At 53.9% G+C, this 17621-nt stretch overlaps 6 protein-coding genes across 6 annotated transcripts; 3 read left to right on the top strand and 3 right to left on the bottom strand.

The window, feature by feature from the left end:
• Window positions 1–1859: 1859 nt before the first annotated feature.
• On the bottom strand, window positions 1860–2529 carry VTJ04DRAFT_2756 (uncharacterized protein; the record flags this gene model as incomplete). The annotated part of the gene is made up of 2 exons (XM_069360580.1): window positions 1860–2409; window positions 2471–2529. 2 exons carry the CDS (start codon window positions 2527–2529, stop codon window positions 1860–1862), a joined length of 609 nt encoding a protein of 202 aa, XP_069221277.1.
• An 802-nt stretch (window positions 2530–3331) lies between these two features.
• VTJ04DRAFT_2755 (uncharacterized protein) lies at window positions 3332–5753 on the top strand (the record flags this gene model as incomplete). The annotated part of the gene is made up of 4 exons (XM_069360579.1): window positions 3332–3376; window positions 3512–3521; window positions 3600–5682; window positions 5732–5753. The coding sequence occupies 4 exons, from the start codon at window positions 3332–3334 to the stop codon at window positions 5751–5753; spliced, it is 2160 nt and encodes a 719-aa protein (XP_069221276.1).
• A 913-nt stretch (window positions 5754–6666) lies between these two features.
• Window positions 6667–7814, bottom strand: VTJ04DRAFT_2754 (uncharacterized protein; the record flags this gene model as incomplete). The annotated part of the gene is made up of 3 exons (XM_069360578.1): window positions 6667–7253; window positions 7318–7405; window positions 7470–7814. The coding sequence occupies 3 exons, from the start codon at window positions 7812–7814 to the stop codon at window positions 6667–6669; spliced, it is 1020 nt and encodes a 339-aa protein (XP_069221275.1).
• A 2741-nt stretch (window positions 7815–10555) lies between these two features.
• Window positions 10556–11729, bottom strand: VTJ04DRAFT_2753 (uncharacterized protein; the record flags this gene model as incomplete). The annotated part of the gene is made up of 3 exons (XM_069360577.1): window positions 10556–11331; window positions 11397–11576; window positions 11642–11729. 3 exons carry the CDS (start codon window positions 11727–11729, stop codon window positions 10556–10558), a joined length of 1044 nt encoding a protein of 347 aa, XP_069221274.1.
• Window positions 11730–12530: 801 nt separating this feature from the next.
• Window positions 12531–13880, top strand: VTJ04DRAFT_2752 (uncharacterized protein; the record flags this gene model as incomplete). Its single annotated transcript, XM_069360576.1, has 4 exons — window positions 12531–12573; window positions 12653–12841; window positions 12918–13681; window positions 13746–13880. 4 exons carry the CDS (start codon window positions 12531–12533, stop codon window positions 13878–13880), a joined length of 1131 nt encoding a protein of 376 aa, XP_069221273.1.
• A 552-nt stretch (window positions 13881–14432) lies between these two features.
• On the top strand, window positions 14433–17193 carry VTJ04DRAFT_2751 (uncharacterized protein; the record flags this gene model as incomplete). The annotated part of the gene is made up of 7 exons (XM_069360575.1): window positions 14433–14975; window positions 15051–15087; window positions 15151–15172; window positions 15238–15286; window positions 15364–16061; window positions 16116–17067; window positions 17137–17193. The coding sequence occupies 7 exons, from the start codon at window positions 14433–14435 to the stop codon at window positions 17191–17193; spliced, it is 2358 nt and encodes a 785-aa protein (XP_069221272.1).
• Window positions 17194–17621: the final 428 nt, after the last annotated feature.

The raw sequence follows: 17621 nt of genomic DNA, 5'->3' as shown, positions 1-17621 counted from the left end.
GTCCCGTAGATATTACAAAAATATTACGTAGATAAAACGGCTGGGGAAGGAAGTCAACTATGGACTTCTGTAAAAGAGAGACAAGATAGAAAGACAGACTGAGCTGCTGAGAGAGAGCGAAAGCAGACCAGCGCTTTTGAAAGGGAAGGGAAGGGTGGAGAGAGAAAAGAGAGGGAGGCAAACAACGGAGCGAGGCGAGTTGGGATGAAGGAGTAGAAGAACAAAACACTGGGAATAAGAAGGGAGGGCCCAGGCTTCCAGGGGGTGAAAGATTCAAGGGCCTGGCAGAGATTAAGCTCCGGCCAAGATCGTTTCCTGTGTCTTGGTGACGGCGGCTGCTGGCAGTTCCGGGATCCGCATGCTACCTCCCATCCGGGCAACCCCCGTCATCCCCATCTCACTTGGTAGTCCAAACATCATCACAGTCCAGGGGGTCGAGGCTAGAACAATGCCGTGCTGGTCCCCTTCATCAGCCCGGGGGTGGTCCTCGCTTGGGCCGAATTCCTATCTTGGGCCGGTGGATGGATATGACAGGACGAGCAGAGCGGCCAGCTACAAGGCCGATGACGAAATGTGCACTCGTGTCTCGAGTCTCGCGCCTACGTGTGCCGCCGTGGAGAGGTGATGAGAGCTAGCTAGGGACCAGGAGACCTGGAGCTAGGGGAGGAAGGGTTGCACGGATGCTCTCGAAGACAGAGCCGATGAAACGAAACATCTTGGTCTTCTTGGCTGCGACCTTGATTTTGACCCTGTGATATGGGAGATGTAGCCTCCAGGCCGCAGGAATCGAGGCCTTTCACCGTGTTCGTCCCTGCTGTTTCTAGCTGTCCCCTTGTTGAGGCTCAAGTCGCGGACCAATTGAATCCCGTCCCCGAGCGGCAATCCGTGTTTTAACCTTTGCGGTTTCCCGCGTTGCCAAAAGTTCGGGAATGACGCCCTGTGTTCCCCCTGCCGAGAGATCTCGTTCTTGCCTCTTTTAACGGCGTGCCCCACCCCCACTCCCACCCCCGTTGGTGGACCCGCCCTCGGCAAGCGGGTCTGGGGCCAGGCTGCGTGCAAGGCAAACCATCTGATTGGCCGCCTACCCCGGCCCCAGGCGCACGTTGCTCGCTTGCCACGCTCCGACAAGGGATTCTGCGACACTGGCGCCCATGATGCTCGTCTCAGACTTGTTTCAACTCCCGCGGAAGTCCTTGGGCGCCGAGCTGCAGCACACGTCCAGCGTCGCAACGTCTGCGACAGCAAACCTGGACGCCAATTTTCTACCCAAGCACTTCCTTCCGGATCAGGCTCGATGCCGGCGGGACGGAACAAACAGGAGCACTGCAGCATTGGGTTCTGCGGACATGCGAGTTGCAGAGCTCACGGCCCGGACATGGGTTGAGATGACGTCCCAAGTCCCAGGAAGATGCGGATTTTGGGATGAGACGGGATTCTCGGGCACCTTCTTCGTCTCGTGTCACGGATTCTCGAGCATGGCATTTTGCCTGATGCCGATTCCGATGTTTGATGGTCCATGTCATCAGCATCGTCTCTCGGCTGTTGTGCTCCAGAAAGATCGAGATCATCATGAGCTTGTTGAGGGACTACAGTACCAAACTTGTTGGCCTACTGTTAAACGTGGTTAAAACCCTCGTGAACCCTTCTGACGGATGCCCTTTGACATTGCAGCCCTCCTCATGTTGGAGGCCCCTTTCTGATAGAAAAAATAAGTTTATTCCATGCTCACTTCAAGTTCACACGAATATTTCTGCCTGTCATGGGTGTAAAATCACCACTCCCAGCACCCTGCCTCATCCAAGCGCACACGGTGGCCTGATCTGGTTTCTGACATGGCAGCCAGATAAAGGCCTCTGACCCTAGCGTTTGCCGATAATCAGCTTGCCATAGCTGTTTCCAATCTGGAGCCCCCGGTTGTTCTGTCCAAAGAAGTTGAGGGTGTGAGACACGCCGGACCGTGGGATCTCGTCCGCCGAGGGCGCATTTATTGTGAATATGAAGCCTCCTTTGGGAGTCTCATTGTCTGTTGCCTCGGGAGTGTTGACATCAATCGATTCAACAGAGTCAATGACGATGAGGTGTTCAATTTCGCCCTCGTGCTTTCCGAGCTGTATGCCATCGTTTTCCTGTCCGAAATGGTTCCTGATGAGTTGAACAGGCGTTGGGCCAGGAGATTGCTGTGTTGGTGTCTCGGTTGACTCTTCACGACTTGTGATTCCACCGGGGCTCAAGACACCCCGGAACTCTCCTATTTGAGCACCTTCGTTCTTGGATCCGAAGTAATTGTCGACGACAGACGCATGGTACGACACAGTCGAGATGTCCTCTGGCCGATTCGCCACTCCCTGAGGTTCTAAGGGCTCGGGGGTCGAGTCACCAAGGGTACATTGTTTCTGGAGAGAGCTGTGCCTATGGAACGGTCAACCTCGCACGATAACCAATATCATGATCATATGGAATGGGTTCATACAAGGTCGCAGTGGCGACGACGGCGGTGATATTGGAGAGACTATGCTGTAGCTCCTCCATCGCAGATTTCACTCGTCCGTGCTTCACAAACCCAATCATGAGGCGGTCTCGGAGTGCTAGCTTTCCACTCTCGCTGTGGATGCTGTGTCGCGTGGTGCGGTCCAGGAGATCTTGTAATTCCTTGCATGTTTTGTCGCAAGCCGCGATGGCACTACGGGACTGGTCAACGATAGGTTGGCCTAACGATTCCCATTGTTCCCTTGGAATTGCTTCCAAGGACCGAAGCGCCTGTTGCAACGCCTGGAGGCGAGACTTAAGCGTTAGAAGAGTCTCCGGTGCGTCGGCGATGTTGTTGATCTCCCGCAACAAAACGCCGATGCAACGGATCGTCGGGGCAGCGATGCCCACCACGCTGGCGGTGAAGCTCAAAGGGTCCGACATGGAGGGTGCAGCATATAGGCACTGAGCTAGCAAGAGATGGTGTAGGCACAGTTTGTTCTTCCCGTCCGAGCGGTACGGTTCTCCTGTAAATATAGCAGGTGGACCGGAGCGCCCAAGGGCAGACTGAAGGAATATGAATACTCTTCAGACGTCAAACCAAACCCATATTATAGGGCGGAATTTCTCTATGGGCTGATTCAGGCTGTTAGGCTTGTGCAACCTGGCTGCTGTAAGGCCGGCTTGCAGATGCTCAGCCCCTTTCGTCAGGCGGGGTAGTGCTAGGCATCCAACAAGGCTCTGTGAGTTGAGCCGCAGTTGCCGCAGTCCCTCTCCGCACCTTTCTCCTCCATACTTGTTCGTAGCATTGTTGATTTTGGAGTTCTGAGAAAACTGAAGAAAAGATCAACTGGACGGAATAGAAATGGATTCTCCACCGGCCTCCGGATCGGCCTCCGGATCTGTGCCGGTTTCAGACCCACTTTTCGGAACCGGCGCCGGTCCGGCCGGAAACGACAGACAAGCGCAAACCCACAACTATTTCGGGGCCATGAACCATGGGGTCTAAGTGGGGACACTTCACGGAAATGTCGAGTTTCACCAGAGCCAACAGAGTGAGTAATGACATGGGATTGGTGCCCAAGGCGCCTGGGTTGGTAGGGCTTGAGCTGACCATGCATTCTCAACCCCAGAACCACCTCCGAAGCCATTCGCTCTCATCCGCTTTTCCCGCGACCCCCATTTTGTCAACCGAGGCGACATCCTTGACCAAATCGCCAGTCGACTGAATCGTCCGAATACCCACTGCCGCGTGGCCCTCGTGGGGTTGGGCGGCGCTGGAAAGTCGCAGCTCGCCATCGAGTATGCCCATCGCGTCGCCACCGCGGACCCTGATCATCCTAAATGGGTCTTCTGGATTTACGCTGCCGAGCGCTCCGGTGTTCTAGATGGCTTCAGAGCCATTGCCGACGCCGTAGATTTGCCAGGAAGGCAGGAGTCCGGAGCGAATATTGCGCGTCTCGTCCATACCTGGCTGTCCAATCCGCACAATGGGCAATGGGTCATGATCCTGGACATCGTTGATGACTACAAATTCTTTTATGGCTCACCGGAGAACGGCGAAGTGTCTGGAAGTGACAACGCGGAGAGCGGTCCCTCTGAAGGCGGGAGGGCAGAGAGCGGTCCCTTGATCAATTACCTGCCTCAAAGCCACAACGGATCCATTCTCATCACCACGCGCGACGAGGGCGTGGCCCGCGGACTGGTCGACCACGACGACGAGAACATTATTCGTGTGGATCAAATGACTGAGCGAGAAGCGCTTGAACTGCTCAGAAACAAGTTGAGCCGCGGTTTCGAGAGGGAGTTACATCGTGACCCTGCCGCGGCGGCCGATCTTGTACGGGCTCTCGACTACGTTCCGCTGGCCATCAGCCAAGCTGCTGCCTACATCAAATCACGAAAAGGCAGGTGCTCTATTAAAGACTACTTGAAAGAGTTTCGCAGGGCTGCGCATAAGTTTCTGGAGCGCAATGAGCGCGACTCTCGACGCGATGGAGCCGCATCGAACGCTGTGTTCATCACATGGCAAAAGTCATTCAGACATATTCGTGCCCAACGCGCCTCTGCGGCCGACTTGTTGTCGCTCATGAGCAGCTTCGCTCCACAGGGAATTCCGGAGTGGGTCTTGAAGCACTCGGACGTTGACCCTCAGTCATCTGTCTACGACCCCAAGGAATTCGACGGCGATATCTTGATGCTCCAAGACTACTGTCTTGTTACGCCGCATGGCTCCGACGACTTATTTAAGATGCACTCACTTGTGCAGTTGTCAACTCGCCGGTGGCTCGGGGTGTCTGGGAAACACGATGCTTTCCAGACTGAGTTTATCAAACGACTAAGCTCATCGTTTCCAATCAAACCCAGGAACCTAGACATCCAGACCTTCAAAACATGCCGGTCTCTGTTTCCGCATGTCCAAGCGGCTTCTGAGATGCAACCAAGCGGGACGACAGCTTGCCTAGACATGATGCCCTTGCTTTCTGCTGCGTCGAGCATGATGATCGTTGTAGGCAAAAAAAGAGATGCCGAGAGGTTATTTCACCGGGCTGTATCCCTGCTTGAGGTGTCTGGTGTCACAGATGAGAAAGCTCTGGATATGGTTCAAGAGTTGCGCGAAAACCTTGCAGAGCTGTACTCGACCCAGGGCCGGTTGGAAGAGGCTGAAAAGCAGTTGGTTTTGGCCTTGGAGCATATGAAGTCCAGACAAAAGAGCGACCATCCGGCTGCCTTCGAAATTATGGCCCGGCTGAGCAGCTTGTATTTGCGTCAGGGCCAAGTCGACAGAGCCCAACAATTTTTCTGGATGTCGCAAGACGGTCTTCGGTTGTTAAATGAGCGCGGAGGTGACTTGAGCTCATCAAACCTTCGCATCCTTGATACCATCGCTTCGACTAGCATGATGCAAGGCCAATATGAGGAGGCCGCATGCCTGTACGACGTGATTCTGAAGCTGAGGTTGTCATTGGCCCCCTGTAGGTCCAAGGATGAACTGCTCGGGAACGTGTTGCGGCTGGTTGAATGCTATATCCTGTGCGACCGTGTGACTGACGCCGAGTCCCTGGCTCGGGGGGTCCTTGAAATTCAGGAGGATATGAGCGAATACTGGTCATTCGACGTTTACAGCACCCTGTTACACCACTACCTCGCAGTGATACATCTCATGATGGGCCACGTCCAAGACGCCGTACAGGAGGACAGGCAAGTGATAACAGGGTTTGGAGATAGTTTGCAAGTTTTCAAGCATGCCCGCATAGTTCAGCAGGCCATTCTGCTTGGAGCTCTAGGTCGGCATGAAGAAGCCCTCAGCGCGATGAAAGAAGTAGTCCAGTTTTGGGAGCAAGAGTTTGGCCCGAATCATCCCGAGACTCTTGAAGCTTTGAGATGGCTTGAGGAATGCAAGGCCGGGGAAACTTTGACGCAATTGAACACATTGGAAGAGCTTATTGCAGATTTCTCTTGTTTGGGCCAAAGAGATTCCGAAACCGGGAACCACATCGAGTCAATTGGCACCTATGGTGTCCTGTCTGACTGCGTCCTGTGCGCGTGTGTCGTTGGGATTTCAATTGGTCCCTTTTTCTGATGCCTTTGCTATTCGAGGGGCGAGAATCGATTGGACCGGACTGTCTTCGTTTGCCACGCGGGCAGACAATATCACAAAACTAGTGGAGACAGACGTTTGGATTTCACAGGGCATTGTCAGATTCGAGGAGCTCGAGCCTCTTAACACTTCCCCAGTTCTGGAAAGCATTCTTCAAGAAAGTTGTCTGAGAACTCGGAAAGGGCTGCAAACAGGAAGAAAGGATTGAGTCTGTGACAGATGCATACAAATAAAGGAGTCCCCATAATTGTGCTTACAATAACCCATGAAGAGAGGCACTAGTGCTTCTCTCTGTGGAACCGAACGTACAGATTCCACCACCAAGTGGTGTATTAAGATAAGGTCTCATTAAGATGTGTACGTAGGTACTACTTAGTAATACTGCCTAGAAGGACGGGTATGCCTTGCGATCCGAACGCAGTCTCGTTCTAGAACCGATTAAGAAGCATTGGGCTGACTGTACAGGACTCGGGACGGTGTTCATGGGGGATCGCGTCCGAAGTCCGTAGGTAGGTATTGGGGTTGTCGCTGTCTCCCAGTGCCAACTTTCAGGGGGTGACCAGAGATATATCAGCCCTCGACCATGAAGTCGAGCACTGCTAGGCGTTCTCGAGCCTTCCGCCGTTGACCGTATCTTCGTTGGTCTCTCGGCTTGCAACATTGTTGCCCTTCCTTATGCCGGCTTCTTCTTCAGCTGCTCGCATAGCTTTTGCAGCCTCCAGCGCAGCGTGGCGGACAGGATCCCCGAAACCCGACGCTTCCGAGGCGATGTCATCGAGTCGCGCGAGCCAGAAGTCCCAGCGATCTGGGCACAGGGCGGGCGGACCGGGGTACAGCGGGCCAACCGTCGGGTCAGGCACTAGTCGAGGGTATTCGTCGTTGTCGTCCCAGCGTGGTTCAAGCCTTGACGGCGGTGGGTCGGGAAAGTCATATGCCTGGGACCACTCCAAAAGATCCCTGGAACAGTTGACAAGCCATCCGCAGGCGACGAGAATCCTGCACTCTGCGGCAGCGGGGGCGAGAGTCGAAAGGTCCGTTTCCAGGGCATCTGTCAAGGCCAAGATGCATCTATCGTCGTTCAGCAGAACGTCGACCGCTTGCAGGCGTGCTGCGAACCAGCTGATATTCTGATACCTCTGGGCGTTTGAGGGGTTGAATACAATGTCCTGGTATTCGGTTGTTGGATCTTGAATTGCCAGTCAGCCAGAGAACCTCATATTTCACTCACGAAGCAAACTTAAGAGGCGTACCGTCGTTGAGACCTAGGCGTATATGTTCAGCCAGGCACTCTATAAGCAGGATATCATTCCAGATGTGCTCTTGCACCTCATATCCTTGCTGATTTTGCGTGTCAGTCATTCAAAGGTTATTTCTTCATTTCAGTAAAGTGCAGAGAACTCACGTCAGCTGTGTATACCAGCTCTCTTTCCCCTAGGATCTTATGCAGCTCGAGGATGATGGCGATAAGGCGCTCTTGGACCCAAGTTGGTACATTATAGCTCCTGGCGATGTTCCAGATGAGCCCAAACACCTCCCACCAGTAATCTTTGGCTTTCTTTCCGCGATCGAGTTCCCATGAAGGGGAAAGGTTGTTGAGCAATTGTGCAGCTTCTGTCGCAGCGGCAGCCTCATCAGGCTGCATCCCGCGAGCGAGGGCATTGAGAATGTTAATTTCTTCCTCAGAGAGGGGCTCCGAGGGGATATTAAGCAGTTCAATGTCAGCAAGGCAACTCTCATAGAATGCCATCTTGGACGTCCCGTTGGAGCTGGATGAGAGGCGATTGGAGGCACTTAATTAGAGTGGAAGAAGAAATCTGGAGTTGAGTGAGACAAGCACATAAAATAAGGGTAGCAAAACATATAAACACAATGGGACTTTTCTATGAACACTGATATTGAGGACGGCTGCTGCAACCCACACCATCAACACGACATATGTTGTTGGGAATCCAGAACTATGCTGTATTTGAACCACAACCAACTGCCAAGAGGTGAGGACGATCTCAGCACTTCATGCACGGCGGTCACAAAATCCAGGGGCGAGAGCTGCGGAAACATCTGGCATCCTCTCCAGTCGGGCACAATCCGAGAGTGCTGCGCCGCAGGCTGTGCACTTAACGACTAATTAACAGCATATATGAACCAACACCCTGTCAACCGTCCTCGGTAAGACATCCGGTGTGCTCAAAGCTAGGAGGAACCTCCATCGGTAACATTGAAGTGAGGCGCCTCATTGCAACCTCTACCGGAAGTAGTCACAGTAGATGCTATAGGTAGGTATTATGCATGGCTTCCAGCAACGCCCGCCTAACCAACCCCTCTTGTGCGTCGAGCCCCTCTTCGCCCACATTAACCCACGCCAGAGTAATAACACCAAGCAAGCACGACAGGAAGTCATCACGGTTTGTCACGGCTCACTAACAGGTCATCAACAGGCATTCATTTGTTTGCCTTTCACGGTATCTATGGTGGACAACGACGTGACGCCTTCAGCAGCACATCCCGCCCAACATCATATTGTGAGCGATGCCTGAAGCTTTTCACCCCGAGGGGCTAACGGAAGCCCGCTCCAAAACCGGCTTCTTCCATTCACGCGTTTGCATGCCATATGTCCCGGAGCATAGGGATGAATGTGCCCTTTGCTGGGACATCAGCAACGATTTTGTCGGGTTTGGTCAAGCTGAGCCAGCTCCGGACAACCATATTCGGGTTTGGGCGCTCGATCCGGAATACGGCTTCCATATCGCAGACCCCGTATATTATACCCTCTCTTTTGAAGCTCGCAACAGTTCCACTATTGAATGGCGGGACGACCTTACTGTTGTAGATCAGGTGAAGTCCACATTCGTTCCAGTGGCATTGGAAGGTATGTATACGACAACAACCACCTCAGGGAGTACCTATCGCGAGCTCATCGTCGTGCTTAGGGAGCCCCGCAGCTGAGTTCTTTCCCCGGAGGCCTTGCAAAGTCCCAGGTTCGTTCGCCTCCTTTGAGGCCGCCCGACGTTGGTTTCAGACGTGCCAGCAAGAACACGACGAGCGACGTCTTCGTTCCAAGTCGCTTCTTCCCTCTCGTGTTCTCCGTGTTCTGCAGGACGATTCGGATATTATCCGTCTCTACTGTCCTCCAGACGGGACAAATGAGGACGGGGAATATGATTGTTTGAGTTACTGCTGGGGTGGACCCCAGAAGATGACTCTCACATGGGAATCCTTCGGGCGCTTCTTACAAGGAGTTCCGATCAGTAAGTTCGGGAAGACGATACGCGACGCTGTGAGGGTGATGCGAGAGCTGGGTATCCGCTATCTGTGGGTGGATGCGGTGTGCATCATACAGGACAGCGACGAAGAAACGACTGTCCAGTTGAAGCGGATGTGCGACATTTATGAGAGGGCGACAGCATTGAGGGTAACACAATCCAGCACATGATGCCTTTCTCAGCGGGAGGCATTGTCATTTTACATAAAAACGAACCACGGCTTTCTCGGGATTTCAGAGACTTTCCCCTTAACATCCGGGCATGGACGCTGGAGGAAATGCTACTATCGCGCAGAGTCCTGTTCTATGCAGCGGAGGAAGCGCTTTGGTTGTGCCGTCGAGAAGAAGAGGAAGACGCCAGACGAAGGCAATGGGACCGTATTAACTGTCCTTCCAAGTACAGGTATTGGTTCCATACGTATTCAGAACTGTCGCCCTGGAGGGGCATTCTGAGACGTGCCAAGGAAGGCCTTGTCTTCGGACCGTCGTGGAATGATTTGCTAGAAGGCTACACCAAGCGCAAGATGACATTCTCGACCGACAGACTCCGAGCCATGGAGGGGCTCATTAACGCTATGAGCCGCCTGTCGGGGCATCGATGCCTCCACGGACACTGGGAGCCTTACCTTGTGGAGTCGCTTTCGTGGTACTGCGTTGAGGACGAATTGACCCTATCCTTAAATGGATCGCCTTCATGGTGCTGGGCATCAGTCAACGGACAAGTCTATTTCACCCAGTTCGGCTATTTTACAGCTGAATCCCCATTGGCACCAGAAGGTCGCTTGGTAGCCAAGGCGCGAAGCATTTTTTGCACAGGAGATGTGCTTGAGCTGGAAAGCCTGATAATATCCACGGAAGACCTGCGGGACGCAACTGAAAGGATGGGGGTAATGCTGTGCTACCCCGAAGATCGAGCCAAACTCTCTCCAAGAGACCGTCAGGGAGGGTCGCGTTTCTCCTGAGAGATGAAGGATCTCGGGCACTATTCCTTGAATTAGAACCCATCGACGTTGGCCTTCACCATACACCTGAGCGGTTTGTAAGGATTGGCCTCCATGCTGGTTGGGGTGACATCACTACTACTGATGATGTATACCTGAGATGTCAAAAGAGGACGATATTTCTTCACTGAGGTGCCTACGGCACTTCACTAGCAGCCCATAAAAGACAAGTTTTACGACGACTGGTATTTTCCATTCAGTGCTGTTGTTGTTGTCATTATCACATATTTAGTCCTGACTCCCATCCCCTCCCTGTCTGACGCTTGTCTCAGTTGTTCCTCCCAGGGTGTTCGGCAATGTCCTGTTGTCAGGACAGTCCGGCACTCCAATAATCTCGGGCATAGATTCCTCCTGTAGGCTGTCACGCCCCATCCCAGGGTGGAGGGTGGCCATCCTTCGTGCGTCATGCGCAGCACCGAGTCGTTGCTTGAGCCACCTGAACGCCCTGTACTGTCTGCAGTTATTCGACATGTACACGAACAATCCAATCACGACCACAGCTATGCGTATATACACCACACCTTTCGCCTGTTCCAGTCCGCCGGTCGACACACTCTTCACGACGCCCTCTGCCGTTGACACGGCGATGTTTGTTGCCCTCTTCGCACACTCGGAGGCTGCCACCGACAATAACAGGCTAATGAAAAGCAACAGTGGCCCGAGGAAAGTTCGTCCATGGTCCCAGAAGACTATGAACACGATTCCGGCCCAGTCGAAGATTATCGGCGGGATGGCGAGTGCCGCAGCCGCAACGGCTAATTTGTAGACGGTATTACGATGCTCGATGAGATTGGATGATGGGAGCAACTTGTCAACAGCCTCGGACCATGAGGCAAGAGTTCGATTAACAAGTTCGGATCGTTCGTGGTCAGCGCTGTAGCCATCTTGGCGGCGAAGAGCATCCTGGAGGCTCTCCTCAACTATAGCCAGGATATTCTGAGTTGGTGGGAAGGAATGGCGGCAGTAGCGGCCTGCTTCCTTGTCATCAAAACTATCACATATTCCTATGCCTCAACATATCAGCACCTAAGCTGGTAGAACAGCTGGCGTAGAAGGCAAGGAAGCATACCACTGAGCCCAAAGCCCCACCATATCGGAAGTTCAGGAGGGACAAAAGGCGCCACGTCACTGCTGCTTTGAGATTTGAGGCGCTCAGCGACAGATCGCACGTTGAGGCGGTACAAGGCATCCGAGGCTCTGCTGGTGTAAGAGCAGCCTGCGAGAAAGTCAACGGCAAACCACGTGGGAACTGAAGGGTAATTGATAGTGTCAAATTAACGGCTAGCATGTATCATGGAATTGGCTGATGCGTACGTATAGCCCACATTCCAACCGGGACAAGGCTGAACAAAATAAGCTCTATGATTGTGACGACGCGTGACGGGTGGTTATTTGATGCCATGGTTGGTCGATGTCTGAAAACCGTTCACATAGGGCCAAGCTGAACCACCAAACGCTTGCGGTCTTTGCTTTTAACTTTTGAGGTATGAGGATTGAACGGCGTTGAGATGAGAGTATGCCTGCCAGGGAGCCTAGGACTAAATATCTGGGATTGATCTCGCCTCCTCCACGTGGGAGGCTGCAGGTGACCCGTACCAGGTTAAGACCATCGGTGAGGCGGTATTACTCTTCTCATGTGTCGATGCCCTCTGATGCTGGACTCCAGGAGACAAATCTACACGTTCTCCGTCCATACCTATGTTTTGGAAGTGATCTTAAGGTCATTTGGTGTATCAACGTTCTCGACAGGAAACACGGTCAGGGTTGGAGGGGTGCATACGGCGAAATGGTTCAGCCTCCACACGTTGTTGCACCCTCAGCTTTCCTATACATACGCTAGCGAGAAAGCCTCGTGAAGCACTAGTTCCAACGGGTGGCTTGCGCCGTGCGCGTGCCGTCGCTGTGACGAATCAGGACATGACACCCATGTCAGCCCATGTCTGCTGAAAAACGATGCCAATAATGATCTCAGGGGTTGATTCAGGTAGTTAAGGATTTTGCTTCTCACCATTTAATCAGGGACCAAGGATCATTCTCAACGACCGGTGATGGTCTCATGTTCACCTCCTGTACTTATGTGGTGGCGATCCTACTCCGTAGGTACCCTATTGTCCTGGATGTTTCCCTCTGCATCGTTCGGGTTTTTGGGGTCACCGAGCGGTAAGTGTGCTTTGGCTTACCTGACCTATCGAGTCTTGGAAACATGTGGCCGCCTTCGATTGTGTATGGGTTGATATGGGTCTGGCGTGAGTTCCCTCCTTATCCCCATATAAGTTTTGAGGTCGGGAGGAGTCCTCATTCTGACCCACAAATCATCAAGCATAGTCAGCCCTGCTCTCAACATCCTCCATGTGTTGACCTGCAGCTTTCCAGCGATTGGGAATTGGGTCTATCGTGTCAACACGACCCGTTTGGCCGAGTTTATATCGGCCAAGGCGTTGGAAGACAGTGGGAGCAAGGTGACGCCACTCATTACCCCCGAGTTGCCCACATTCTGGAATGTTGGAATCTCTGGTAAGCAGAATACCTGGGCTTCCAGATGGTACCATATCCCCTCTGATCCCCTGGTCGCTAACGTTGCTGATGGCAGGCGTATGCGATAACTTCACGATCACAACTCCAGAGGGAAGGCCTTCGTGGGACGCGTACTGCCAGAAGGAATTTCTCCCGTCCCAAGATATTCTGAATATCCTTGAAGGCTCGCTGCGGCGCACCTTTCAGCGGCTTCATGAACAAAATCAAACGGACCAAAAAGACAGCAACACAGAGCTACTCATCTCTAATATCCTCACCTCTTGGAACGAGTCTTTGGCCAAAATCTCCCCGTCAACACTCGCCGATGAGAAGAAAGAAGTCGAGGAGCTCCTGCTTGGATCCTCCATACTCGCCATCACGTCTGCCGTAACCGACGTTCTTGCCATGGCGGTCGGCATCCTGACCCGGTGGTACAGAGCCGCGGGCGTTGCCTTCTTCCTGAGCGCCGGGATGTCGTGGGGGATAGTGATCTTCACGGACCGCATTCTGGAGCGCGCCATGCTGGGGGCCGCTGATCAGGATTGGGGGGGAGCGCTTGGGGCGTATGTGGCATTTGTGTCCCAAATAGTTTTTGGGCTTTGCTTGATGACCGGGTGCTGCTATAAGGATTTGCAGCGGGCCAAGGAGCTGAGACGACGGAGGCGGATGACATTGAAGAACGAGGCGGTTGAGAACGGGACGTTTGAACTGTCTTCAGGCATGGAGGGAACAGCCGAAAGCCCATACGCTGCCAGGACATCGGTGACAAGTGATGGCCCAGGCAGTCCAGGCATGCCTCAGAAGAGCTCGCCCGAGTCAACGCCCCTCCTGGAATTGGCGGTTGCTCCAAGCCGCCCCGAGAAGAATACGTCATACGACCATGATTATCACCCCGGAGTACCAGATGCACCGGGAGAAGGGGCGCTTCGACGCCGAGGGACCTCGGGACAGCCCAGCACTGAACCTGGAATCTCAGCCTGATGAGGAGGACGTTGAACTGGGAGATAGCAAATCGGAGACAGATGAAGAAGTGTCTTAGCCAGGTGGCACAGAAGAGTAACCAGAGCCGCCAGCTTGTTTTCATGGGCTAATAAGCTTAATGATCCTTGTGTGAACAGCGAGGTTGTTGTCCTGGGATGAGATGACGTTGCTGACATCGCGACTGATATCCAGCATGGATCAGGATGTACATTCCTCGTTTTTCTCTTCCAACTCTTGGATTTTCCGAATTAAGAATCATTCTAGTTACGGCCGCCCTTGCAATTCGGTATGTGTATTGGAGTTGAGGGGACGAACAGGTTGACCGTGTAACAACCCTAACCCTGATATGAGATTTGTCTTGGACCCTTGCCTCGCAACAAACAACAAGCACATGGTTTTGAAGCTTCGTTTCAAGTCCGTGCTTTCTTCTCATCGCTGAGTCGGAGAGTGAAAGGCAAAACTACGGATAGTACCACGGTTCTGATATCATCTACCTAACCAGACCCGTAACTGTCAAGAGAACTTGTTGTCTTTTCTTCTATTTGACCATGGTGTATTTCGCCGCATCCGTGCTTATTTGATTTCCATTAAGCTCGGGATCACTTCCTGGATGCAGGTGGGATTGAGCCCGCGTTTGAGGCCACGGCCATCGCTCGTGGAGCTGCTGGTTCGGGCGGGAAGCGGCGGCAACAACACCAACTTCGGCAGCAGTGACAGCAACAGCAACCAATCCAGCGGCCCGGCGCCGCTCTCCGCCTCATCGGCCAGCAGCAGCTCTGAGCCTCCACCGAAGCTCCAGCTGTCAGTGGAACACGCCTTGGCGGCAGCTGCACAGGTCCCACTCCCACCATCCCCCGACAAACCAGAATCCCCACTCCGGCCACTCGACGCCCCGCCATCGCCAACTCCAACACGAACCCTTGCTGCATTGCTTTCGCCATCGACCGTCTCCAGGCCCTTCCGGAGCACCACCCCGTCCATCCCGTCCATCCCGTCCATCGCCATTGACCTCGCTCCTCCGACCGCTTCGCCGTCGCCGAGACCTGCGCTAGAGTCTGCGTCGGCATCTACACCCACGTCGCCTTCATCGTCCACATTCTCCCCATTAGCTGCCGCTGCATCTTCCCGTTCCTCGTCGCCCATCATGGCTCCAGTACGCCCGCCCACGCGCTGTTTTCTTGCGCCGGACACACAGGGACTCTGTTGCTGACTTCATACCCCTTCGTAGGCAAAGAAGGATGGCGAGAAAGATGGCTTCCAGCCAGGTATGCTTCCAAGATTCCCGTGTCTCTAGCTGGTGGCCGGGTGCTGACTGTTTTCTGCAACAGGAAAGATTTACTCCATCTCAGGGTGAGCCATATCCCCGTCTCCGCCGCCGAGCTGCCTATTCCAAGCAAGACTGACAATATCCCCAGGCCAGTCGTTGTGGCCGAGGACATGAGCGGTGTTGCCATGTACGAATTGGTACGTCTCCTGGACTTGGGAATTCTGGAAGTCCAACCTCGCCGATCTGTGTCTAATACGCCGCCATCTTTCCACAGGTAAAAGTCGGCCACGACCAACTAGTCGGTGAAGTTATCCGGATCAATGGCGACCAGGCGACTATTCAGGTCTACGAGGAGACAGCCGGTGTCATGGTTGGCGACCCCGTGCACAGGACTGGCAAGCCCCTTGCCGTCGAGCTCGGTCCCGGTCTTCTCAACAACATCTACGACGGTATCCAGCGGCCCCTTGAAAAGATCGCCGGGGTTTCCAAGAGTATCTACATCCCCAGGGGTATTGCTGTCCCCGCCCTTGACCGCGAGAAGAAGTGGGACTTTACCCCGACAATGAAGGTCGGCGATCACATCACAGGAGGCGATGTCTGGGGTACCGTCTACGAGAACTCTTTCATTACGGTTCATAAGATCCTGTGCCCCCCTCGCGTCCGCGGTACCATCACACGCATCGCCGAGAAGGGGAGCTACACCGTGACCGAGAAGCTCCTGGAGGTTGAGTTTGACGGGAAGCGCACCGAGTATCCTATGATGCACACCTGGCCCGTCCGTGTCCCCCGCCCTGTGACCGAGAAGCATACTGCCGACAAGCCGTTCCTCGTCGGCCAGCGCGTGCTCGATGCCCTGTTCCCTTGCGTCCAGGGTGGTACCGTCGCCATTCCCGGTGCCTTCGGCTGTGGCAAGACTGTCATTAGCCAGTCTGTCTCTAAGTTTTCCAACAGTGATGTCATCGTCTACGTCGGGTAAGTAGCCTCGGTCGGTCCAGGGGGTTGAAGGAGATATTGACTGGTGACCAGGTGCGGTGAGCGTGGAAACGAAATGGCTGAAGTCTTGAAGGACTTCCCTGAACTTACTATTGAGGTCGAGGGTCGCAAGGAGCCCATCATGAAGCGCACCACCTTGATCGCCAACACCTCCAACATGCCCGTCGCTGCGCGTGAAGCCTCCATCTACACTGGCATTACCGTGGCCGAGTACTTCCGTGACCAGGGCATGAACGTGGCTATGATGGCCGACTCGTCGTCTCGTTGGGCTGAGGCTCTTCGTGAGCTGTCGGGTCGTCTCGGTGAAATGCCTGCTGATCAGGGTTTCCCGGCCTACCTCGGCGCCAAGCTGGCCTCGTTCTACGAGCGTGCCGGCAAAGTCCAGACCCTGGGCAGCCCATACCGCGAGGGCAGCGTCAGCATCGTCGGTGCCGTCTCGCCACCTGGTGGTGACTTCTCGGATCCCGTCACGGCCGCCACGCTCGGTATCGTCCAGGTCTTCTGGGGTCTCGATAAGAAGCTCGCCCAGCGCAAGCACTTCCCGTCCATCAACACCTCCCTCAGTTACTCCAAGTACACCGGCATCCTGGACAAGTGGTACGAGAAGGAGTATCCAGATTTCCCACGCCTGCGTGACCGCATCCGCCAGCTGCTCTCGGACAGCGAAGAGTTGGACCAGGTGGTGCAGCTCGTCGGCAAATCGGCCCTGTCGGATCCAGACAAGATCACCCTCGACATGGCCACGCTGATCAAGGAGGATTTCTTGCAGCAGAACGGCTACTCAGACTATGACCAATTCTGCCCCATCTGGAAGACCGAGTGGATGATGAAGCTCATGATGGGCTTCCACGACGAGGCGCAGAAGGCGATCGCCCAGGGCTTGACGTGGGCCAAGGTCCGCGATGCAACGCAGGATCTACAGGCCCAGCTGAGGAGCCTCAAGTTTGAGGTGCCGAGTGAGGGGAAGGAGAAGATTTGCAAGAAGGTAGGTGTAACCTTATCCCCTTCTTGTAGCTTGGCGGGCTGGATAGATGTTGACTAACTCCGACAACAGTACGAGGCGATACAACAGGCTATGCTCGACAAGTTTGCCTCGGTTGTGGATGAGTAAGGCTCGGTGCTGGTAATGGATGGGGGAGAGATGGGTGATAAGGTCGTTTTGTTGTCCCGGCGGTGATGGTGTGGATGTAGATAACAGTTGCTGGTGGTGAGGTCTCAGGGAGTGAGTGTTTGAGTAACGAAGGTACGTACCTATACATGGTGCTGTGGCGGCGGTGGTGGGTTAGGAATATTCATCTTCGCATAGATCTTGTCCCGCTGTCGGGGGTGTTTTGAATGTTGGTATCCAATACATTTTGTTTGAAAAAGTCTAATTGTTGGAAGAGCAGTATATCAACTTCCAGGTTGGTGCATCTCTCTGACACTTGGAGGGCCAAGGATTCTCACGATGAGATGACAGGAACACCTCAACACCGCAGACACGTCTCGGCTGATGTCAATTATTAATACACATCACGACCCAGTCAGAATATTTGGTAT

The sequence above is a fragment of the Mycothermus thermophilus genome (assembly GCF_041956435.1).
Source record: "Mycothermus thermophilus strain CBS 625.91 unplaced genomic scaffold VTJ04scaffold_2, whole genome shotgun sequence".
In the NCBI taxonomy this organism is placed as follows: Eukaryota; Fungi; Ascomycota; class Sordariomycetes; order Sordariales; family Chaetomiaceae; genus Mycothermus; species Mycothermus thermophilus.
Note: the sequence above shows the minus strand (reverse complement) of the source record. Positions and strands in the feature narration are given on the sequence as shown.